Source organism: Guyanagaster necrorhizus (assembly GCF_019112545.1).
Source record: "Guyanagaster necrorhizus MCA 3950 unplaced genomic scaffold BT62scaffold_9, whole genome shotgun sequence".
Lineage (NCBI taxonomy): Eukaryota > Fungi > Basidiomycota > Agaricomycetes > Agaricales > Physalacriaceae > Guyanagaster > Guyanagaster necrorhizus.
The window spans coordinates 33,065-55,827 of NW_025064888.1; the positions used below are offsets into that span (position 1 = coordinate 33,065).

General features: G+C 48.0%; 8 protein-coding genes across 8 annotated transcripts; 3 read left to right on the forward strand and 5 right to left on the reverse strand.

Moving 5' to 3' along the window:
- Position 1: 1 nt before the first annotated feature.
- Positions 2-2,668, reverse strand: BT62DRAFT_966372 (glycoside hydrolase family 79 protein). Its single transcript, XM_043188814.1, has 8 exons — positions 2,202-2,668; positions 1,972-2,150; positions 1,695-1,919; positions 1,450-1,643; positions 1,086-1,401; positions 1,022-1,031; positions 666-966; positions 2-613 (listed from the first exon to the last, which is right to left on the reverse strand). The coding sequence occupies exons 1-8, from the start codon at positions 2,503-2,505 to the stop codon at positions 166-168; spliced, it is 1,977 nt and encodes a 658-aa protein (XP_043040955.1). The 5' UTR covers positions 2,506-2,668; the 3' UTR covers positions 2-165.
- A 955-nt stretch (positions 2,669-3,623) lies between these two features.
- BT62DRAFT_930467 (uncharacterized protein) lies at positions 3,624-6,094 on the reverse strand. The gene is made up of 18 exons (XM_043185933.1): positions 5,884-6,094; positions 5,818-5,829; positions 5,648-5,767; positions 5,579-5,590; positions 5,212-5,518; positions 5,077-5,158; positions 4,877-5,023; positions 4,762-4,824; positions 4,662-4,708; positions 4,560-4,610; positions 4,493-4,504; positions 4,413-4,437; positions 4,348-4,361; positions 4,216-4,296; positions 4,081-4,161; positions 3,963-4,027; positions 3,834-3,891; positions 3,624-3,780 (listed from the first exon to the last, which is right to left on the reverse strand). Exons 1-18 carry the CDS (start codon positions 5,979-5,981, stop codon positions 3,754-3,756), a joined length of 1,302 nt encoding a protein of 433 aa, XP_043040956.1. The 5' UTR covers positions 5,982-6,094; the 3' UTR covers positions 3,624-3,753.
- A 163-nt stretch (positions 6,095-6,257) lies between these two features.
- Positions 6,258-9,038, reverse strand: BT62DRAFT_930469 (glycoside hydrolase). Its single transcript, XM_043185934.1, has 10 exons — positions 8,700-9,038; positions 8,535-8,650; positions 8,160-8,481; positions 7,665-8,107; positions 7,305-7,617; positions 7,178-7,250; positions 7,052-7,121; positions 6,840-7,001; positions 6,538-6,786; positions 6,258-6,485 (listed from the first exon to the last, which is right to left on the reverse strand). Exons 1-10 carry the CDS (start codon positions 8,950-8,952, stop codon positions 6,441-6,443), a joined length of 2,046 nt encoding a protein of 681 aa, XP_043040957.1. The 5' UTR covers positions 8,953-9,038; the 3' UTR covers positions 6,258-6,440.
- Positions 9,039-9,480: 442 nt separating this feature from the next.
- BT62DRAFT_1004194 (NAD(P)-binding protein) lies at positions 9,481-12,056 on the forward strand (the record flags this gene model as incomplete). The annotated part of the gene is made up of 6 exons (XM_043177014.1): positions 9,481-10,364; positions 10,415-10,506; positions 10,723-11,198; positions 11,253-11,498; positions 11,555-11,823; positions 11,882-12,056. The coding sequence occupies 6 exons, from the start codon at positions 9,481-9,483 to the stop codon at positions 12,054-12,056; spliced, it is 2,142 nt and encodes a 713-aa protein (XP_043040958.1).
- Positions 12,057-12,202: 146 nt separating this feature from the next.
- Positions 12,203-13,246, reverse strand: BT62DRAFT_930471 (uncharacterized protein). Its single transcript, XM_043185935.1, has one exon. The coding sequence runs from the start codon at positions 12,843-12,845 to the stop codon at positions 12,378-12,380; it is 468 nt and encodes a 155-aa protein (XP_043040959.1). The 5' UTR covers positions 12,846-13,246; the 3' UTR covers positions 12,203-12,377.
- Positions 13,247-13,339: 93 nt separating this feature from the next.
- Positions 13,340-14,929, forward strand: BT62DRAFT_930472 (uncharacterized protein). Its single transcript, XM_043185936.1, has 3 exons — positions 13,340-13,880; positions 13,933-14,181; positions 14,232-14,929. Exons 1-3 carry the CDS (start codon positions 13,356-13,358, stop codon positions 14,622-14,624), a joined length of 1,167 nt encoding a protein of 388 aa, XP_043040960.1. The 5' UTR covers positions 13,340-13,355; the 3' UTR covers positions 14,625-14,929.
- Positions 14,930-16,033: 1,104 nt separating this feature from the next.
- BT62DRAFT_986316 (uncharacterized protein) lies at positions 16,034-17,689 on the forward strand (the record flags this gene model as incomplete). The annotated part of the gene is made up of 3 exons (XM_043189996.1): positions 16,034-16,370; positions 16,423-16,520; positions 16,574-17,689. The coding sequence occupies 3 exons, from the start codon at positions 16,034-16,036 to the stop codon at positions 17,495-17,497; spliced, it is 1,359 nt and encodes a 452-aa protein (XP_043040961.1). The 3' UTR covers positions 17,498-17,689.
- A 3,323-nt stretch (positions 17,690-21,012) lies between these two features.
- Positions 21,013-22,694, reverse strand: BT62DRAFT_966382 (retinal short-chain dehydrogenase/reductase; the record flags this gene model as incomplete). The annotated part of the gene is made up of 11 exons (XM_043188815.1): positions 22,534-22,694; positions 22,370-22,480; positions 22,222-22,323; positions 22,073-22,168; positions 21,941-22,017; positions 21,807-21,892; positions 21,673-21,757; positions 21,570-21,615; positions 21,450-21,519; positions 21,147-21,402; positions 21,013-21,096 (listed from the first exon to the last, which is right to left on the reverse strand). The coding sequence occupies exons 1-11, from the start codon at positions 22,619-22,621 to the stop codon at positions 21,013-21,015; spliced, it is 1,101 nt and encodes a 366-aa protein (XP_043040962.1). The 5' UTR covers positions 22,622-22,694.
- Between the last annotated feature and the right edge of the window lie 69 nt (positions 22,695-22,763).

Here is a 22,763-nt window from a genome sequence, read left to right on the forward strand (position 1 = left end):
GCCTGATCTTCATAGTATTAAATAAGACGGGTATGATATTCCTCCAACACACAATACTAACTGATATAAGATCAAGGTGAGTGTAATTCAAGAAAATGCAAAATGTCCAAACGAGACCAAGCAATCGAGAAGTCTGTATGTATCCGGTTCGTAAAGCGTCCATCGTCATCTAACCCAAGTCCTGACGAACATTATGGCGCCGATCGCAAAGGCAGTTGGCAACAATCCACTCGTACGGAGTCCAACAACTCCATTTTGTGATCCCTTGCTCGTGCTTCCTAGAACGTCCTTCATGCCACTATGTCCATTACTCGTCGATAATACCGCCTGGTCGACTGTTGCTGTATTCACCGTCTTCGTCAGAGCAGTCGTGGCGAACGTCATCGAGCTCGCTCCGGCCGTCTCCGTAAACGCTTCATCGTTGAGGAAGACAAGCGCGAAACCAGGTGCTGGAACAGGGATAAGGCAAGTGTTGTTGGCATTCTGGTCGCAGGTCACAGTCTGGATATCTTCCTGGCCCATGAGACGGCCATCTGATTCGAAGATGCCTCCAAAGGTCTGTCCGGCCCATCGGAAATTGCCTTTTTGTGATACGGAATCGGCGGTAAAATACCTGCACATAGGACATTTTAGCCTGTTCTCGGCGGGAAAAACATACAACCTACTTCACTTTGACTTGGGCAGGAGTGCCATTTGCTTGACCACTCTCGCCATCTCCAATAGAAATGGAGGCGATATAAGTGCTAGCACCCGAAGAGTCCGTTATGTAATTGAAAAGTGCAACTCGGACAGGATTCCCATTCTCGTAAATAGCATAGGCGGGGGTAAAGATATTCCCATCGTTGGCGTTCAAATCTAGGATCTGGGAGGCATTTGACGCGCCCATCGCCTCCGCCATAATCAATGCAGAGTAGTATATCGGGCCGATCGTCCATTGGTGGAAGGTTGATTGATTAGTCGGCGGTGCTGCGAAGGAGAGTGAGAGGACCGCTTGAAGAGACAGACGGAAAGGTCTTCTTACGAGTGAAAGGCTAATCAAAAAAGCGACGAGTGAGCTATGAGTGATATCACCGAAAGGAACTTACGTTATAGAAAACGTTCTGTCCACCAATGTGCATCAAAGCACCGGAAAAGTTGGAGTACGCCATTTGCATGGAATAATCAAGTCCCCATAAAGCAGCACCAAAAGAATCACTGATACCGGGGAAACCTCCACATGAAGCAGTGTTAGTCTCAAACATAAGCAACTTCTTGTTCTTCTGCTGGGCGTAGTTGCCGGAATTAACGTATGGCTGAATAATGGATTGCCCAGATGAGTGATTCAAGTAAGTGGGGAACATGGTTTGGGCGTCGCGAGGCGTTCCAGTACCGTAAACGGCGTAACAATTGTCTGATGGGTAGCTATCAAAATATATAAGTAACAAGTATCAAGAGGGAGCAAAAGCGCACTGTTCTACTGCCAGAAATGCCAAGTTCTCACTGTATGTGTCGACGAAATCTGTGTTCCAAACATCCTCCGGAAACCAGTCCCCGGTGGCAATGCTGGGTCCAATGAGAAGTCTCTTGTTAACAGCATTGGCATCGTTGCCCATAGCCTGAACGAGAGCACCGAATTCATTTCCATAATCAGAAGGTCCATAAGGCTAAGAATTTTGTTAGTATATTAAGACAATGATATCTTTGTTGGCGCTCACGTCAGTCCTGTGGCCGTGGCGAACATAAAGATCGGGCTCGTTGCCAGCCTGAAAGCCAGCTAATAGATCACCGAGGATGGCCTGACTTTGTTCGGCGATAGCGAGTTGAAAGGGATCGATATTGAAAAACGGGATGCCCAAGAACCATCGGATATTGACGAGCTCAGATATACCTCTCATCAGATAAAAGAGGTCATCTGTGTAGTCTAAAGGCGGGGTTTGAGTCTAGCAAAATCTTGTAAGTGAAGATAGAAGAGTAAAAGAAGCGTGGTCTTACGGGATTAGTGGTGTTCTGGTTATCCTTTTGAATCATTTTCCCATCTGGTAGGCTGTCTACATGCACAGCTGTTTCCTGCGTGTTTCCTCCTACTCGAACATACACCCCGCCCGCACGTTGCTGAAGATTCGCCATAAGATTAAGGAAAGGAACCTGGATATAACTGGAGTTTTTCCCGACTGTCAAAGAGGCCTTGAGCGGTATTACTTTGTGATGCAGTCAGTGCTCACGAGTTTGGTCCGTTACGGACATTTCTATCGAGAAACCAACAAATGAGCCCGACTGAACGATGGACACGCCCGTTGTGCCGCCATTCTGAAGCTGTATCCCGAACTGCATAGGCGGTAACGGGTCCGGGATTGGCGGTGGGTTGAGCACGGTGGGGTTGTAGGCCGCGGCACCAGTGTATGAAGCGGCATCAGCAGAAGATGCGGACGTCTGGGCGTTCAAGGGCTGTTGGAAATATACGGTAACTTGGGCACAAACGGCACTAGCGAAGAAGAAAAGAGAAAGGAAGGTTCGGATAGCTCCCATGTTGGAAATTCGCGGCCACGGGGACAGTGCGCAGCAGACCCGTCAATCAGGCGGTGATGCGCCCGTCTTTGAATGATTTCGACGCGTAGAATACGAAAGCGGTTCTCAACAAGAAGACGACGAATGGAATCCTGTGGTGGAAGGTGAAAAAGGTATTCCTTGCAAAGTCCATGCCATATCTATATCTGGAAGTCATTTCAACTTTTCGTCGTTGTGTCACTAGCTGGATTCCGCGCTTTCGTAACTCAACACGTTGGTATCCATCCACCGTTAGCGTGACTTCATCTTCTTCCTGCATATTCATTCCAGACGTTCTAGCGTATTGTTAAACCGCCTATAAAGCGACATCTAGAGGATAAATTGGCAAGGACATAGAGACAGCGCCGCGGACGTTTCGCGATATCGCATTCCTCCTTTCAACGCTCGTTTGGTGAGCCTTTGATGGAGGGAGTATGTAGTTCGACGGCCGTGGTGAACTGCCTCTGTCGGAAGTTGCGAGTGCTGCTGTCCGTTACTACAACCCTCATACTGTCCACCGCCGGCTTCCTCTAGACTTTTGGCCTCCACTCCTTAAGAATAGGTCCATCCTTGTCCTTGACAAACTTCTTCTTCTTTGCTCCCTTCGACAACTTCTTCCGGTCCTTTTTGTCTGCCTTTCGCACCATCTGAAGGCCTGGAGGAGTAGACAGCCCCGCCCCCAACAATAGCGGCTGCCGATCCAATGAGGGTGACCTTATTCTCTGCGACAAAGTCTTGTACGTGTTCAACGAAACGCGGTACTCGAAATGATGCTTGCTTATATGAGATGACGTTATGAGGGGCCCCCAACTCTCGATTTACTCATCCCCCACCTAAGTTACGTAGGTGTGCTTCAATCTTTTTTCTCTGGAGACTGGTGTTGCGGAGAAGAGAATCTGGGTCGTCGACTCCATCAATGGCATCCGCATTACTACCAAACAAAGATGATAGTAGTCGCATTGACATTTCATGTCTCATTTACTGAAAGCCTCAAGATTATCTTTTGGGTCGTATGACTTTGATGGTGTTTTCAGTGGCTCAGATCATCATTTACTGTAGAGTAACGTACGCTGTTATCGCACAGACACCACTACTCATGTGGAACGACTAGAGATTGCACATTACGTAGCATAAAATCACATAATTATTACGGGTACTTAAAGTATATAATACTTGATACAATACAAGGACGTCCGTGTCGTTGCAGTCGTTATCGGGCTTTGCATTCCCTTACAAGATAAAGCGCAAACTCGTATCCTTGGAGAAATTTGTTGACCCCCTGGAAGTGGATGACAAACCAGAGAACTCACTATGTGATGAGAACTGCCGAGTTGAGGTTTCTGACTGTACTTTGGATGCAGGATCTTCCTGTGAAGAGAAATTAAAAGGGGGGACGCATCACCTGAGGAAAGTTCGTCAAACGTGTTCGACTTGCTAACCTAATTGATCGAAGTAGTTGTTGGTAAGATTGCTCGGGGGTCTTCCTGAGTGATGTAACGAAGGCCTAGAGCTTCCGGTCAGGCCAAAAAATTGCTAAACATAAAGAAAATCACTCACATAGCTCATAGCGCCGACCGGGACACCACCCTGGAAAGTGTCTGCACTTGTCTGACTATCTTGACTTCCCGACCACGATATCTGCGGAAAAGTATACGCCATCGTGTTCAACCAAATACATAGAATAGGACCTACCACATCAGCAGGTGTAGATTTAATCTTTCTCCATTTCTTGGATATTTGCTCCTTTTTTATTAGTCGACCGTCATGACCGTACTTCGGGCTCATTAATTAGCTCTGGGAGCAGGTAATGTGCCATGCACTTACGACATAAGGTAAATCTGAGTGAAAAGGAAATAAGAGCATTCCTCAATATCGGCGTACACACGCACCTAAAGCAGTTCCAGAGTGACAACACTACACCGTTACAATGAGCCAATTGCATAAAAATCTTGAGAATGTGCTCTCTTACATCGAACAGAGCCTGGAGTCCAGTTAAGTGGCGTTTTCATATACTTTTCCCAAGTAGATGTACGTACCGTCAAACGGCACCCGGCAGGAAGAGATTTGACCATGATCAAGTGCATTTCCTGTGCAGATAGAACTTAACAAAACGAAAAGCGAGAGGATTCTGCTCTCACGTCGTCGATGATCTGTCCCCGATGCTTGAAGTCAACCGGAAAAATGACTGCAGGAAACAAGGGTTAGAGTACACAAAAATCTATTTAGAATTGAGCGAACCTTCATCATAACCATCAACTTCATCTCCATCCAAGTCTTTCGTTTGTCCACCGTGTCCGGAATCTAACGGTGAAGAATGAGAGAGATGAATGTAACTAGGCTTTAGTTATATTACAATGAAAGAAAAGCGAGTCGTGCGGTTGGGCGTTCTTGACAAGCCAGTGCATTCCGTCAATCATGTTCTTCCTTGTGGGTTGGGAGCGGGGATTGGTGCTATCATCAGTAAGCATCACGATATCCTCAGACTTGTATCCCCAGTGATCTGTGTTGTCGCGGGGTCAGCACCAGAAAAGAAGGGTGTAAAATTCAACCGACGCATTAAGAAGTCACGTATATGTCTGGCGTCATTAATACAACCTTTGAGCTCATGGGGCTGTCCGCGATAGTTGATTCCGATCTAGTCGCTCAGCATCAGCGCTTAAAAACTCTATCGTAAGGGGCAAAACATACACAAAGTGCCTTTTTACGTCCGGTACACTTGGAATATGTGAAACACTGATGCTGGGAAGATTGCGAGGGTTGTATAGGTTGAGGGACAGGAACGGTGGATGCAGGACGTGGCCGGCTGCTGCTGTGACTGCTATGATGGTGATGCGGAGTGCTAACAATGATATGCTGACTCCCGGAATGGTGCACGACAGAAGGGTGCTCGGGGTTAGAATGATGCCGATGATGACTGCTGCTACGGTGGTAGTGATGATGATGATGATGTTCACGACTGCTGAGAGCCTTGGGTACGTCGGAAGGCATATTCATACTGGAACAAAAAGAATGATTCCTTTCTTCAAGCTGTTCAGTGAGACTGTGGTGCACGTACTCTGGGACAGGTCTGTATGACTCGTGCTGAGTGTGTCACAGGACGACAGTGTCAAGTGTTTAGACTCACAGGAAATAGGAGCCGACAGGGGCCGGAACCGAGCCGTAAGGTGAGGCGCCAGAGCATGGGACATGGTGAGAAGAGCCTGGAAATGCCATAGGTTCGCCATAGCCGGGCTGACCATATGCACTACTTACGCGTTATTGGTCTGCGTTCCACATTGCAAAACGACTACTCACGCGGTCGGACACCTGCATGGTACTTTAGGTCAACGCAGGTCAATTGAACGGATACTCTGCACTCACTCAGAAGACGGCATGTCATATGCCAATGGTGGGGGCTGCTGGTATCCATTAGGCGGCGGAGGGGGGTTGGCATTTGCACCAGAAAAATCCCACATCATCTTGTCAGATTTTTAACGCGAGTACCACAGGAAACGAAGATGCTGTCCCAAAAACGGGTATCAGTACGATGATGGTGGTAGAAGGAAGAGCTGTGAGCTGGAGCTGGCTGAGATCAAAGCCAGATCAATCGGAGCAACTTGGCCGCCTAGCGCCTCTTTTCACTCGGATCCTTGCGCCCAGCGCTGTCTGGCAGTTTTCCTGAGCGTGCCATTTTTGAATCCCCTTGCAGACATCTACCACGCTGCCCGTGAAAATGACCGACAATAACACGGAACACGGCCTCGAGTCCGAGATCATGTCCGATCATGATCGACTGATTATATTTTCCTTTTCCTCGTCCCCATTGCTATCCATATATTTGCTCTGCTGTACAAACCGATAAAGAAACGAAATCTACTGTTTACATGCAGGAACGCCTCGAACGCCTTCAATTTCATCGTGGTACAAATTTAGTCGCTTCATTGCTTCGACAGAACCAAGCAGGTTCTAGTCGGAATGTACACCTGATGCCGTTCAATTAGCCCAGCAGCCCCACAGAACATGCCAGAAACAAACCTGAAGCCAGTTCTTCCTATTGTTCCATTCCATAGAGGTGGTAAAGTATTGTCCACCTAACCTGACATTATCGAAACCGCCGAACCTCGGTTCATCGCTTGTCAAAACCACGCTGTACTCCCCCGCTTCATCTACCCCAACTCGATAATCCGTGAAACTCTGCGTTGGATGGAAGTTGAATACAAATAGCAGACCGGCACGTTCGTATACAATCACTTTGTCGACCTCGTGTTTCAGGGACACGTACGCCTAGCACATGCCTTGTCAGAAACATCTCAGTCCGTCAGACTGGCAGCCCTTACCGGGTGATCAGAGAGCCAGCCATACTTCTCATCTGCGCAGTTCATCGCGCTATCAAAATTGCTGAGGTACTTGTACCGAAGTAAAGGGTCATCGACAACGTTCCACTGGCGGCGCGCATAGTGGAAGGAGTTGCCGTTACCTTCTCGGGGAAAGTCGAGCCACTATATCACATCAGCTCAGCCACGCTCAATCCGTGAATCTATGGATGTACTTCGGGATGTCCAAACTCGTTCCCCTCAAAATTCAAGTATCCTTCGCCGCCCAAAGAGTGCGTCAGAAGTCTGTGAAGCGTTTCATTTTCACAATGATAATATAATATGAATACCGCCAGACATACCGAATCATCTTGTGCAGCGCGATGCCCCGAGATATGACAGGCGTCAGCGGTGTCAAGTCGGACATGTGAGTATCTGGATTATGCATTAGCTCCTCTTAGCGTTAAATAAAACATTTTTGGGACGTACACATTTCTTTGTCCATCAACCAAAACGCAAGCGTTTTGTCTCCCACGAGCGCCTGATCATGGCTCTCACAATATGCCACGCTTTTTTCACCATATCGCCGGTTTGTTAGAATATGCACAATATCGCCCATATCCCACTCGTCGTCCTTTTTGTGTTTCAATAACTTGATCCACATGTCCGGGATAGCCATGGACAGGCGATAATCGAATCCGACACCACCTTTATTTACAGGGATGCAGAGCAAAGGCATCCCGGAGACATCCTCGGCTATAGTGATGACTTTCGGGTATAACGAGTGCATGGCGTCGTTTGCCTACAGAACGGTAAATCTCATCTCGAGATCAATCTAAGTCCACATACCAACATAAGATAGACAATTCCTTCAAGATCAGCAGAGTCACCAAAATATTCGTGGTATCCACCCGAAAAGCCGGCTCCGACCCCGTGGTGCGTATACATCATGCTGGTCACACCGTCAAACCGGAATCCGTCGAACCGATATTCCTCTATGTAGAATCGAAGATTGCTCAAGAGGAATCGCAACACCTCATGATTGCCGTAGTTGAAGAGACGGCTATCCCAAAGGTCATGTCGACCCTTGGGTCCCTCATGGAAGTACAAATGATCAGTTCCATCGAACTCATTTATCCCGTCAAGAACATTCTTGCAAGCATGGGAATGGACAATATCGAGAAGAACAGTCAGCCCCATGCCGTGTGCCGTGTCGATAAGCTCTTTCAGCTCTTCCGGAGTTCCATATCGTGAGCTTGCGGCGAAGAAACTAGTCACCTGGTACCCGAAAGCTGAAGAGGTCAGTTGGGGGCCGTGAATGTATGCGGTAGAGGAAGGGCGTACAGGCATAGTAAGCATGCTCCATGATGGCCATCAATTGGATGACATTGTAGCCAAGATTCTTGATGCGTCGCAAGACATTCGCCGTAAATTCTTTATACGACCCTACTCTTGGTTCTGAAGTCGAGATACCGACATGCGCTTCATAGATTCTGGCATCTTTAGGGTAGGATGGGCGGGGATTTTTGAACTTGTGCTTCTCAGATTCAGGCGGATTCCAAAAGCGCGCATCATAAACAGGTGAAACGCTGAGCTCCTGAGTGACGCGTTTGATCCACGCTGGAATGCGTTCGATACGCTCTCCTGATGGGAGAATCATCGAGATCTGATGCACTATCAGCATATATACGGGATTTAAGGATAAAACGTGATGCTTGCCTTGATCTTGGAATCGTGTGGAATGGCACAGACACCTGGCGACGACGGAGGGACTGCAATCTCCCAAATACCGAACTGGTTTTTCTTCATGGGGTGGGATGTCCTGTTCCAGCCATCTAGAAGAATATCGGAAAAATAGTTTTCTATGACAAACCGTGTACTCACTGAAGTCACCGATCAAAAATGCTTCTCGTGCATTTGGAGCCCATTCTCTGTAGACAACTTCTCCATTGGATCCAACGTTTAGCCCAAACTTCAGATATCCCTTGGTGAAACTGTCGTATCCGCCTTCGTGCTGCTCAATATCGTCCTTGAACTTTCTGAACAGATCATGTCTTTTCACGATGTGGTCGACATTTGGTTTTAGATAGTCATCAATAGCGACAACAGTCTCGGGAGAAAGACGGTCTTGAGGCATGAGAAGAGGAAATGGTCGGAGATGGTGGTGGGAATGGTGGTAAAGAGAAGAGATGTAAATTGTCGAAAAGACGTCTTCAATTCTCCTATGACGTATTGATGATCGTAACCTGCACCGCCACCAAGATGCGGTCAACGAGTTGGTTATCCCCGGGAAGAATTAGGCAAGCTGCCGTCGCGTTCTTTGGTTAATGTTGCTATTAGTGGCAGGGTGATATATGTGGGATCCCTGTCGCCGATTACAGTATTTCGCAGGTACAGTATGTGAGGTGACTTCTAAGGATCAAGGCATTATCATCATATTATATAGCGAACTTGGGTAGAAGCGCAAAGTCAGTATCTGTTTACAATAATAGCGCATTTTCAAGCTGCTGGAATAAAAGAGCAATGGTAATATTGGGCCTGCGGGGGAAAAGTGTATGCCGTCGGGATTTCTGGACAGGGGCCTCATGCTTACTGTTCGCTGCCTCCAAATGATAAAAACCAGACGTTGTTCATGAATGTATCTGTCAATCCTAACACCTGCCTCATGGCAACGCGTCTCAGACCCGGACAACCTACTGTTGCTGCCCTCCCTAGCTCTCTTACATTCGACGGAAAGACCGCACTCGTTACCGGGGCTAATAGCGGACTGGGTCTTGCCACATGCCTCCATCTCCTGCAGCGTCATCTCCCGAAGCTGATAATTGGTGTCAGGAACAGAGACAAAGGCGAGGCCACCAAGGCTCAGCTTCTTGCTGACCCAGTAGTTGCCGCCTTAGGACGTCGGCCGGATATCCTTATCTACGAGCTAGACCTCTCGTCGCAAAAGTCCGTAATCAGCTTCGGGGAGGCCATTCGGAATGACATACCCAAATTGGACCTTGTCCTTCTCAACGCAGGCATATACGCCTTCGAATGGAAGGTATCACACGAGACGCGCCGTGAGCTGACTTTCCAAGTCAACTATGTTTCCAATGCACTCCTCGCCATCCTTCTCCTCCCCCTCCTCCAATCTTCATCCATCCAATCAAACACGCATTCCCACCTGTCCATCGTCGGATCAGAGATGGCAGTCATCCTCAAGCCTATGCATATCCCTGTCCAGTCCGCCGTATTCGACTTCATAGCCGATCACGACAATTACGCAGTCAATAATCGATACGGAGAAACCAAGCTCTTTGTGGCCATGTTCGTTCGACAGCTAGCCAAACGCGTGAACCATGCCCAGGTGATTGTAAACTGCATGTGTCCAGGGCTGGTTGCGACAAGCCTTGCGAGGGACTCGCCATGGTACCTGAGAATTTTCTTGGGTGTATTTTATGCTGTGAAGAGTGCCAGGACACCAGAAGTTGGAGCCAGGCTGATCGTCAAGGCGTTGGCAGCTAGCCCCCAGAGCCACGGAAAGTTTATGGTGAACGATAGATTGAAACAGTAAGTTTCGCCACGATATCATAGGGATAATTGGCTAACAACACATACAGGGTTCCGCTCATGGAAACTGAGGATGGTCTTCAGGTCGAAGCGAAGATGTGGAAGGAAACTCTTAAAGTTGCAGAGAATGTTATACCGGGTTGTACCTCCACTTTGTCAAACTAGAGGACTATGATCGTAATACGTGTATCACGAACTAGTATTCCATTTAAATAATAATCTTCATCAGCCGTAGGGAATGAACCTTGCTTCGCATCGTAGCTAGATGGCATCATCGTGAGAATAATTTCGTTTACTGTACCACGTGTCATGCACATGCTTCAACGGTGCCTTCATAATCCAACTCGCTGCCTCGTAGGCCACGCCGTTCCTCCTCATCGCTCATTTTTCACATACGCCAGACCGAAGCCCTGGCGTACAGTACGCGTCGACAACCTTCCTGATGGCTATGACGTGACCAGTATCATTCAAACGATCCGTGCTAACCCGGTGGAGAAGATCGTTGCAGAGAGGAACCATTTACTGGTCCAATTCTTCGGAAATTACATGGCCGAACGATGTATACAGAACTATAACGGCCCTCCACATTTGTCGCTAAAGCTAAATGAAGCTCCTTCGCCGCCTCTACATGCTGCGACAGTCGCGGCCATCGGATACCTCAACCTGTCGCGCTCTTTCAAGATCGACAATCTTCCATTGGATTTTAACCTTGTTGAACACGAGATCTGGAAACACATTTCCGAACCCAAAAGCGTAGAATATTCCCGAATCCATTGCTCTCATACCAGAACCAGCGCTGAATTCTGTATGATCGATACTGAGACGGCCATCAACGTAAGCGAAACAGGATCCAACAATTTTTGTATTAACCTGACTACGTACCATTAGATGGTTGCAGATTTCAAGGGCCTGGCAGCTACGGAAGCGTCTTTCAGGGGAACCGGGGTGTTTTACACAAGCGGCGATATCGAACCCATCTACCCTGTATGGTACAAAGAGAACGACAAGGTTCATCCTCGGACAATAACCGTTTCTGTGACTACCGATACATACAGGCCTCTTCGAAGTTCTATGATGGAATTCGAGAGAACTTACCCAACTTTATTAAAGGCAAGCACGATCCGGCAAGAAAACGTGAGTAAACGACTATGGCGCATGATTAGGCATATAACTTGGATTCCTGTTCGCAGACAGTGATATTTGGCTTTGCTACCAATGACTCCGCCCAATTCTTCAGGGGGATGCTTCAGTCCCGGTCGGATGAACTTGGCCTCAAGATCCCCTTCAAATATGATAATCGCCCAGAAGTTGTATCTGACAACGTAATTACTGCCGTCGCCTTGGGCGCCCGACGCACTATAATTCTTACTATCCCCGTCGAGCGATTGCTGGAACAGAGCCAATATCATCTTTTGTTTAGAGAATTCGGAAACATCTCCTACGTTTCCAAACGTGTCAGGTGTGTCTTCGCTCTCTTATCTCTTCCAAAGCAATGTTTAATAATCCCCGATCGTTAGGGAAGACCTTCCCATGGCATCTATACGAGTTCAATTTGAAGATATACGCTCAGCTTTGAAGGCCGTGTACCTATTGTCTTCGCCTGGGAACCAAAATGGTGTGCGGGTTTCCCTCCAAGGTTCTACTGTGTCATTTTTGGGGGCCCTGCACCTGCAACCCGTCGTCATTGACTAAGAGCGGCTGTTGCGTCTCTGTCCTCTCAAATCGGTGGTACGTCGAGATCATAACTCAGATTCATCTAAGTTTTGGCACTACAACCAGACTTCAAATGACTGGCGGCGATGGATCATCGATCTTTATTTTTTCAGCCGTTCAGTCAAAATGCTGACTAGGGAAAACGAAAAATGATATCACTGGGATGGTATGACGTCTACATTGTTTATACAAGGTTATGGAGGTAAGTAGAATAAGCTATGGATACACAAGGGTCTACGAATAGTATAAGTGTCACGAGAGTAGAAAGTACAGTCCTGAAATAGTAGATATTGCGCCCACTCAAACACGGCGCCTCCAGTTGTCATCGTCTGGGCCAAGTAACACACGTGGAGAAGACTTTTTGGTGGTAGCTTGCGGGCCAAGCATAACACCACCCGTAGCAACACTGGTGGATCCCCCGTTATAGAGATAAGTCGTAACGACTCGCTTGATCTCGATCACCGGCGCTTGGGCCTGGCGGGGAAGATAAGGCTTAGAGCGCAACTTGGAGGAACCCCTGGATGATACAGAGGTCATGGACTCGCTCGATGCAGAGGAGAAACACGATGATGACGCAGTAGATTCGGCATCTGAGTCACAGCTCATATCTGCGTCTGTCTCGGAGAGGTTAAGGTCGGGAAGAGTGGGTACACGAATAGGCAGATGAGCGCGAACATTTGGTCTGGGTTTCGCCAGAGGCCGCTGACGAGCGATGGAAGGCATATTCGTCAGACATAAGTCATCATCTGCCTGCCAGAGGGTAATCATGCGGGAAGAAATGCATGCATGGGCATGAAGGGGTGTGATAGCTATGTGTATCGGCTGGTTCCCAAGTAGATTCATCCACCGGGCCCACGGCAAGCCAGTAATGAGGCAGGCATTATATATGGGACGTGGAGGATGGGCGTATGGGATGAGTGACAGAGACTGCACTGAACGGAGAGATATCATGAGCTGGAAACGAATTTTCTGGACCATTGTGGAAGAACAGAAGGGAACAAGCGCGCCGGTAAGAAAAGAAACAACAGAGGAAATAGCGTTCATGTCAATGGCCTGCATGGCAGAATGGGGTCCCTCCTTGACGCTGTAGTCCTTTTATACACATCGACGGACGAATAGTAACCATTGTCGACAGTAACCATTGTGCAAAGAACAAGAGACGAACCGACGCATTGTTTGCAAAAAAAAACTTATTGTTGCCTTTTTACGTTTATTTGTAGTACGTTTGCATCCATTCCGGTCCGAGAACCGCAAAAAAGTCGCGCTTTGCTTCTACGAATGCAGCGACTTTTTCTCTCTGCGCTTTCTCGCTACCACAGAACTCCTCGATTCTTTTTACCTCGCACCATTAGTACAGGTCCAATATATGAAGGTTCCATCTTACTTCCTGGGTACAGCCATCGAACCGTACGCATCGACAATCTCCCCCAGGATTACGATCTCAACAGTGTTCTCAATGCCATCCAAGCCAACCCAGTGGAGAGAATATTGACCCGGCACGATCATGTCTTGGTCCAGTTCTTCAGCAATGAAATGGCTCAGCGCTGTGTCCGAGATTACCAAGGCCTTCTGTCGTTGACAATACACCCTCATCCTAATCCACCGTTATCCTGCTTTCTCGTTGCTGCCCTCGGCTATCTTTCGTTGTCGCGCGTTCTGGAAGTTGACAATATACCGCTGGACATAACCGAAGACACCTTCAAAGACCAAGTCCGTTGCTACTCTGCATCTGTTCAGAGGTCAGAGTCAGAAGCTCGGGCTCGAGCTCGACTCGAGTTTCTGGACATACATGATGCTATCAAAGTAAGAATAGTATTCTCAGATCTTCAAGTGAACCGCTAACAACTATTTTCAGGCAAAGGCGACCCTTGTGCGCCTCGAGTCATTCAAAGACGCGAAAATTATCTACAAGGAGCACCCAGCGAGCTACATGTTTCCCTCTTGGTTCACTCCATCAGTGGATGATGCACCAGACGCTAAACGAAAAGTCGTTATCGACAATATACCCGACGGTGCTGCCGTGGTGGAATGTCGGAGGTGGACAAATGCCTTTGATTTGATTACGCCAACGACGCTGTCATGCGCCCGTTTTACTAGACTTAAAGTAAGAAATTGTCGCAGTCTCGCCACACTCAACTTATTCATTATAAACAGACATTGGTTGTCAGCTTTGGCACAACTGAATCTGCCCAAAATTTCCTTCAGAGATACAAGCCACGGGCTAAAACTCGAGGCATGTCAATGTCGTTGGCGCAAGATAGGTCTCGGTACATCGATCGTTGTATCCTCACCGCAAGAGACTTGGGTGCGAACCGGAAAGTTCACATACATATTGGTCAAGGGCACAGGAGAAGCGACAAAGATTATATCCACATGTTCCATCGTTATGGGGGTTTATCATCTGTTGCGGATAGATTTCAGTACGTACAATTCATGATGCCTGCCGCAACTGAGTATATGTTTATTTGTCATGCAGAGATGGTGCTTCAGAAGGGACACTTTGGATCGAGTATCAAAGTATACAGGGCGCCATGCGTGCAGTCCTAGCCCTTTGCCACGGTGCTCCCTCGGTACAGGCTTTACAAGGCGCTGACTTTGGTTTCTATAATGCGCAGCATTTGAAGCGCATGGAAGTACATTCTAGGAATGTAACATGAAGGTCGTCGTCTCATAGACGACCGTCGTTATAAATTTGACGTGCTTAGAGCTGCAATGGAGATGAGATATTTTTTCTGACAAGGAGCGATTCAAGGCTATTTTGAGGGCAAGGGCTCGCTGACGTCTTCATTACCCCAGATTGGCCCCAATTCTGGACTAGCGTTGTCTAATATATTTGAACAATGCTTCCGCACGCATGACCCTAGATGGTTTGATAGCCACCTCCGGAGATAAAAATTCAATGATCCTAGTGCTGTAAGTAATGGCGACCGTTTACTACAACAATCCAGGGGGAGAAGGGCCTGGGACGATTGCCATATCGGTAAACGTGAGTCGGTACCGAGCTAAGGGACACAAGGAAATGAACGGCGAGAAATATAAAGCGGGACTATGACATGATGGTGTGTGGTTCGAGATTTTGGACCAAGATTACCTATCCAGGGACACTGTAAGTGAGCAATGTCCCTGGTGATCGCGCCGTACTGGCGAAACAGACTCGAAGAGGGAATGGTGTTCTCCAACTTAAAGGCTTCTCATGAGTCTAAGCACGAAGAACAAGATGAACGTTCGAAGGATTGAAGTGGGCAGGGTAGTGCCGTACTTGGATGAAAGCTGAAGACTAGAAGCTAGAACCACTAGCGTGGATCGCATCATCAGGCCTCGGATGCTTCTTAAAGTACCCGCAAATTTGCATTGGTAGTGTAGTACCGAGGGCGGGGCCGCAGTCTGGAGAGACAGTGGAATTAGGCCTAGAAGGGCGAGGTTTTAACGGTGTGTTGGTCAATGAACGCATGGTGCACACATATACTTTTTTTCCAGATATCACGGCTGTAACCTTTAAGGATGATTTTCATTTTGTTGATTGATACAGGTGGTGGCAAATATCAAACATCCCCTGAGAACGACTCTGGACACCTGATGATGGCCTGAGAGGAATAAATAATCAGACATGGCAAAACCGCAGATGGTCGGGTGCTTGGACCTCAGGGCCGAGGAACCACCTTTGGAGGGTGTTGACTGGGTCATATTCCATTCCGTTCTAACAATTATCCAGTATCAACACTCGGAAGAAAAAATCAGAAAAGGCCAGGCGGTGAGTCAAGACCAGAAGCTGAGAAAGGAAAGTCAGGGTCACGGCAATTTGATTTCACTTGCCTCAAGCGGAAGGATCGGCGTCCGGGCCGAAAGAAAGGGGCTCCAGCCTCGGGCATTCCATCCGGCATTCCTTTCCTTTCCATACGCCAGCCAGGCCCACGCCAGGTTGCCTTCCGTCTCTCACCTCTTCCTTTCCTTCGTCCATGCAAGTTACTATTTCCTTGCTTCCTGTTTCCCTTTCTCTTGTCCAGATACCCCGCTCTCGTCTCTCCCAACTATCCCATCCAGTACTGCACCATGTTTTGCAGCCGAGCCATACCTTTTTGAATATCACCTTCAATGAAATCGAGCTCAGTCTGTTTGCAGACCAGGATATTCTTCCGTCTTTCGAGCCTATAGCACGAAAGGACAGACAGCGACGGCAACGGTCGCGCTCTGGCTCCAATTCCAGCCGAAAAAGTGTGGATGCACTTGAGCCTATCGAAATCTCGTACGAAAAATGGTCTGTTTTGCAGATCGACTCGCATAGTGACCAGCTGGGTGAGCATTCATTCTTCTTCCTCTACTGTATTATATCCTCATCTTTTTTCAGATAAATCCGGTGCCCGTATCAACGAACTCTCCGCGCTATTAGCAGACGCCGGAATATCCATCCTGTACCAATCCTCGTACATGTGCGACTTCATATTTGTACGCCCTCATTGTTGTCCTGCATATACATGTCTCTTATCCATTTTCTTCAGGTAAAAGAATCTCGACTTCCTGAAGCCTTGTCAATCTTCTCAGAGGCGGGATTCGACCTGTACTCCCCCAACTCTCCCCCTGCGTCGCCTACCGCTAAGGTTCTCACTCGTGCAAATTCACCAAATCGCCCACTGTCTTCTCCGTTTCCCCGACAAAAATCCCACTCGCCTCACGCCGGTCAGGTCAACGTCTTGGCCTCAGACCTAACATGCGTAGGCCTTGCGGACGATGGCGTTGAGCAATGGTCACTCAAAGTCATCAAGCTTATCGCATTTCCAGATCTCATAAAACCTTCACCCAAGAACAAAGATTCGACGTGTTACCCCACCCCCATTACCCCGTCGTCCTCGTCATCTGACGGTGACTCTGTTACTGATGAAGACGGGTACTTTTCGCATTCCCCATCAAACTCATCTCCGGTGACCAGCACCAGCAATGCCTCACGTTCGACATCTGACCTCCTATCTACCACGCCCACAATGTCCTTCAAGCCGCCCTCCAAGCACCTAATTTCACCATTGACCCCCCTCCGAATTGATACCACCCCTTTATCGCAACCCGCACCAGCACCTCCACCCCCGGTTCCGTTCTTCAGTTTTACCCGCACATCGGAAGGTTCATCCCTAACTACAGACATACGACTTCTTACCGCACTCTTCCCGACCCACGAACGATATCTCATCTCTGGGTTCGACGACGAAGCAGAAGAGGGTGAAGAGGAAGACTCTGAGCGTCTATTCAAATGCCTTCAGATCGACCTCCGCCGCTTTGGGCTCGACAAGCATGGGCTTGTGAATCGCTTCTCACGCGTGCTCGAGGACGCGGGTATAAACCATATGTACAGCTCGACCATCAAGACAGCTAACCTACTAGTGGAAAAGAAGTGTGCATTGAGGGCACAGGCACTTCTGAGGGCATGTTAATGACCGCATGACCTTCTTTTTGGATTATCCTTATACTCATGACGCACCACCGCACTTTCGTACATACTGCATAAAACTGTTGTACTAGCAATGTAGCCACTGTCTATTTATCGAAAGTAACCGTCCCACTCATATGTAGTACTCCATACTCCATTCCGATCCAGAGAGAAACGTAAAGCTACATAAAGCCTGTCTTCTGAAGCGGAATCAGCTGAGGCTCCGAAAACGCGATCACGTCTTCATCCCCCTTCTTCCGTCAACCATACGTCGAGTGATGTTTACGTTCTTTCTCTTCCATGTTGCACTCTGTTGGTTATCATGAGGCTCTGACGCGCCAGATATGGGCTTATACACGCGATCGCTGCTGCTACACTAAAAAATTTCAAAAAAATGCTTCAAGTTCCTTCCACCAGTGATATCGAGTCGGGATATCTCTTATTATTGCCTTCCCAGGAAAGGCTGTCGAGTCATTAAGGAGACCCCTGTGCAAGCAAGCTTTAGAGCAAGTTCGGACCATGGATGAGTATCTCTCAGGAGTTTAATGGCGGCCATGTCTTCCCGGCGAGTTCTACTGCTACCACATCACGCTTTGTTTTTCAGGGATTCCAATGAAATGCTTTCGTAGCATGACCGACAGGAGAATCGCGATCGTATACGGCGCGCCGACGGATCTTGATCTCCCCCCCCCCTCCCCTGGGCCATTCGAATATCCAATGACTCGAGCTCTGTACTTTTTCAAGTAGTACTGAGGGGCTGTTGGTGAAATCAAGGCGTACAAGGATTTTTTTTTCCAATCAAAGCAAGCTTCTGACGGCTTCTTATTCTTTTGTCCGTCCAAAAGTCGAGCTCACTTCCTCCTTTTTCTCCCTCGAACTTTCCTTGTGCTGCCGATTTGACAATTGGTTCGATCCAGGAACTCAACGGCGCGGACCTTCAGATTGCGGACTTTCATTTCTGGACGATGAACATTTGAACGCCGATATGGTAATGCTAGGTCGTACGATTAAGTATGTAAAGTATGATTGAGAGTAGATGGAAATCGGATGTGAATGATATAGAAATACAGATGATGTTGTTATGCATGAGTAGTTGTACAAATGGGAGGGTATCGAACAGAGGTCCGCAATAAGCATGACGGCAAGAAAGCAAAGGAACCGCACATAAAGATCAATGTACATGCACTCCATTTCTTTGCGCAATTTGTTGATACCAGTCATCGAACGGCGGTAGCGCGTCCTCATCCTCGTCCTCGTCTCCCCATGCATCCTCATCTTCCTCTTTGATGGTTTCCAAGTGAACAGGAGCCTCTTCCTCAGGCGTTCCAGGTGGTGTCGTCTCCGGCTCCGATTCTTCGTCCCTATCAGCTTCCTGATCAAAGGCAGCCTGTAAAAATTCAATGTCATCTTCGCATTTCATTACGGAATTGTCGTCCAACAAATATTCCTCATCACAACCCATAAGAGGTCTTTCTGGGACGATCAACCATCCGGGATACTGTGCGACCATCTGGTTATCCCATACGACCCATGGGTCTTCCGGTGGGGCAAAGGTGATGACAATATGCGGCACCCTGAAGGGATTGATGGAGTCAAGGACCAGAGTGTCGAGGGTGTGAGAGTGGGACTGAAGAAGCGGAGCAGCAGGGTCTGTCCATTGGTACTCGTAAGGGTCATTTGTAGGACCAGAATGCGAATGGGAAAGGAGCAGGGCTTGCGCAGCCGCAACGTACGCCTGGCACGGTGTCAGTTGGATCACAAAGGCAGGGAAGATATGAGGGGCCATACCACGGCTTTAACAAGGTGCCGCTGCAAAGCAGTTACGACGTGTAACATTAAGAAACGCTCGGGGGCAGCGGCCTTGACCTAGCAAAATTGAACTATTAGAACCTGACGGGCCAATACTCACCGAATACTCACCACCTGAGTAAACTTGGCTGAACTGAAAACCTTCTTCACTTTATGCGCTACCAGTTGATCAACGCTGAGTACTGGTCCAGGTGAGTCAACCTGGGCATCTTGTGCTATAGGAGGCATTTTTGTTCGGGAAATATATGTTGGTGGTACGCATAACCACCCAGGCCACTGAAAGTCGACCCGGTTTCCCCAAGCAATGGAGTCATCGTATAGCGTCCATTCTGCCGGTGTGATGACGATGTGCGGGGCCTTTTCGGGATTAACGCAATCTATTACTATGTTCCCTGGCGCTTTAAATGCCTTTTGAAGAAGTTTCTGTTAGAAGAAAGAGCTTCAAAAAGACTGGCGGTGAAAGAGGAGTTAAGGGTAAACTGTACATCATCAATGGATTTGTCGAATATTTCAATTACTTCAGGGTTTTCAAAGGCATAAGAAGTCTGATCCGACAATTATGAATGCGTCAGCGAAGTAGAAGAAAATCCACACACCATAGTGGGAACACAAACAAACTCTTCTTCGGAAGAATAGTGTGAGAGTTCGAGGTCATCCTCGACTCCTGAGAGCAGAGACTGAAGGTCTGAGAATGGCTGAAGGTCTGAGAATAGCTGACATGCGGTGGCATCATGGTCAAGGTCCGGCTTTGGGGTGTCTAAGACATTGATACTGAATTCTGCAGTGGCGTCGGTTGAGGTGGATACAGGTAGAACAGGTTCAATCTGATCATGGTTGATTATGACGAGAAACGAAAGACGGTGATAAAGGAACAGACCTGGACATGCACATTTCCGTTGCTATCGTCGAGGTCGAATATCGCTGCGGTGACGGACGTGAACACTACACTTTCGTCGGTTGGTCGCGTGACAGCAGTTTTGAAGCCCGTGCTCGACGTTTCCCACGATGCGGCCCGTGACGCCTTCACCACAGAGGATCGCGACAAGGAGGTTCCCAAGGTATATCTGGGCATAGAGGTGTCACAACGGCCGATGTCCATCCGGCGGGCGGCGTATGTGAGCATAATCTCCGAAAGAAAAACGTTTGTAGATGTTGGGCGATAGTTGTTTTGAATGTAGCGACGTGTCGGTCTCGATAGCTCGTTCGGACGGGGTGGAGGGGTGAGATATGTGGTAGAAATGAAGAAGGATAGTGAGAGAGGCAAGGCGAGATGAATGTGGTGGTGGTAGGAGAGTGTAGTTTGTTTGTGTAGTGTGGCTGTCTGAAAACTGGATGTGGCGACCAAGTCTGACAGCCTTTGTTTCGCCCGACAGTGCCTGGTATCGGTGGCACTAGGTCTTTGACACGGTTTCTTTGTTCGTAGGGATTCCGGACGCGTCGAACAAAGGCTCGTTGAAGATGTGGCGGTGTCCAAAAGACAAAGGTGGGCTCGTCCAGAAGGAATCGACGTGAGGAAGTGAGTCCGAGTGAAGTTTTTGAAGACTGTAATTATTTTGCGGTTCGTCGACAAATGTGGCACTGAGCAATGGTGAGTGTTGCTGTAGTGATCAATGGGAAAATGGCTGATGACAGCTCGGGCACAACGGCATCAATTATCTTATCAGATACAACACATTAATATTGATCTACATGACAAACGTCATCCCAAAATTAACTCTTCTCGGCAACATCCTCATCCGCCCGACGACCGGTCGTCTTCATGAAATTGGCAGTAGAATCGTCGGCCCCTGCAATCTGTACAGGCTATAAGCTTTCGGCTACTTTGAGATAGGTTCAAGACTCACCCACTGACAAAAATCCCTTAAGAAACTAGGCAAGTGCTGGAGAAGCGGCATGAAATTCGCATAGAATGGCAGCAAAATCGTCTGAGAATGTTGATCATCCAGCACACCAATGATTTTTTTGACAACAGTAACTGGCGGAATGGTTGGCATGAGGAATTTGAAGATCAGAGATGGCGACGTGTTGATGCTTTGGAATAGAGGGGTGGATATGCGTCCTGAAACGATTAGAGTCGTCCTGATGCCGGGACATTTGTACCTGTCCCATGGTTCAGCAAAAATCGTAGGAAACAGACTGAAACGTACAACTTGTCCAGTTCATACCGGAGGGTTTCGTTGAGAGAGATAAGGGCCGCTTTAGAGGCAGCATAGTCAGCTAAAGGGGGTCAGCTTCCAGAAAAGCAGTGACAGAAGTGTTGAACGTACACATGCGAACTACCCCACCATATCCCAAGACAGACGACATGGTGACCTACGGGTAGTTATGGTCGTCAAAGAATGCCATGTAGGAAGGCAAAGATATTGTTACAATATGGCCCGTTCTGTTCTGAATCATACCAGGAAGGAATGCCTTGAGCGTATAGAAGTGAGCCAGTGTATTCACCCCGAACGTTCTACAGAATACAATTAAGCGTTTCCAAGGGAAGAAGAAAAGACACTCACTGTTGAACGTCTTCAGGCTTCAAGTCCAAGATTGGCTTCCCTTGCACTACACCTGCGTTGTTAACCAGGACGGTCGGTTGCCCTATCTGAGGTTAATGTAAGGAGGCACTCTACAGACATGGTGACAGCCCCACCTCATCAATGACCTTCTTCGAAACAGCATCCACCTCCTCCCATTTCGAGACATCACACTGGTAGTATGTTATGTTATCTGGAAAAGTTCCATTTCAATTCATCAGCCAAGAAGGGATATAGCAAGGGCTAACAGTTCTCCGTTACAATGGGATTAACATCCAGGACTACGACGTTCACATTTCGAACAGCAAGAGTATTTGCCAAAAGTTCTCCAACACCAGACGAACCTACCATATCATGAAGATCCAACCGTAAGGTGTGAGCGAGCGCCTTTAGTTACCTCCAGTTATGACCACGATTTGTTCACCCCAGTCAAGTCGCGGAGGAGCAAACAAGAGATTTCCTTGGTTCCGGTAGAGCAACGAGCACCACTTGACGAACCCTGTACTCTTTTAGATGGAATTCACAGATAATGATGGGAAACCTACAGAAGAGCGAAATGATGACATAGTAAACCCCCCAGCCGACAATGATTGGGTCCGATATCTGGACACCTTGGAAGAAATAGAAAATAGGAATGAAGAAAATAAAGAAAGGACCTAGATTACAAGTCTATCTGAAGCTGTAGTCGGAAGATGGGACGGATACGCACTGAAAGCTGTATGAGACAAAACCTTGACAACAAGGTCGACGTCAAAACTATCGTAGATGGGGGAACCGTCCGGAGCCCTGGAAGACATTTGAGAAGAAAAAGCAGGCGCAGCCTGGTGGCGTAAGACGAAAACCAAAAGAGGGATGACAACGAAAAGTTGCAGCCGGTGTGATCAGTGATGCCGGCGTCTATTACTGCTTTTAGCGACGGCGCGGACTCTTCTTGTCTTT

Coding starts and splice junctions, on each gene's coding strand:
- BT62DRAFT_966372 (XM_043188814.1), bottom strand. CDS start 2,505: ATGGGAGCTATCCGAACCTTCCTTTCTCTTTTCTTCTTCGCTAGTGCC. Junction 1,402..1,449: donor GCATTTCTGGCAGTAGAACA/GTGCGCTTTTGC, acceptor ATATTTTGATAG/CTACCCATCAGACAATTGTT. Junction 614..665: donor CCTGCCCAAGTCAAAGTGAA/GTAGGTTGTATG, acceptor TCCTATGTGCAG/GTATTTTACCGCCGATTCCG.
- BT62DRAFT_930467 (XM_043185933.1), bottom strand. CDS start 5,981: ATGATGTGGGATTTTTCTGGTGCAAATGCCAACCCCCCTCCGCCGCCT. Junction 4,825..4,876: donor CGACTCGCTTTTCTTTCATT/GTAATATAACTA, acceptor CTTCACCGTTAG/ATTCCGGACACGGTGGACAA. Junction 4,028..4,080: donor CGGTCGGCGCTATGAGCTAT/GTGAGTGATTTT, acceptor CGGAAGCTCTAG/GCCTTCGTTACATCACTCAG.
- BT62DRAFT_930469 (XM_043185934.1), bottom strand. CDS start 8,952: ATGCCTCAAGACCGTCTTTCTCCCGAGACTGTTGTCGCTATTGATGAC. Junction 8,651..8,699: donor ATTTTTGATCGGTGACTTCA/GTGAGTACACGG, acceptor ATATTCTTCTAG/ATGGCTGGAACAGGACATCC. Junction 8,482..8,534: donor CACACGATTCCAAGATCAAG/GCAAGCATCACG, acceptor ATAGTGCATCAG/ATCTCGATGATTCTCCCATC.
- BT62DRAFT_930471 (XM_043185935.1), bottom strand. CDS start 12,845: ATGATTACCCTCTGGCAGGCAGATGATGACTTATGTCTGACGAATATG.
- BT62DRAFT_930472 (XM_043185936.1), top strand. CDS start 13,356: ATGCAGCGACTTTTTCTCTCTGCGCTTTCTCGCTACCACAGAACTCCT. Junction 13,881..13,932: donor ACATACATGATGCTATCAAA/GTAAGAATAGTA, acceptor AACTATTTTCAG/GCAAAGGCGACCCTTGTGCG. Junction 14,182..14,231: donor CCCGTTTTACTAGACTTAAA/GTAAGAAATTGT, acceptor CATTATAAACAG/ACATTGGTTGTCAGCTTTGG.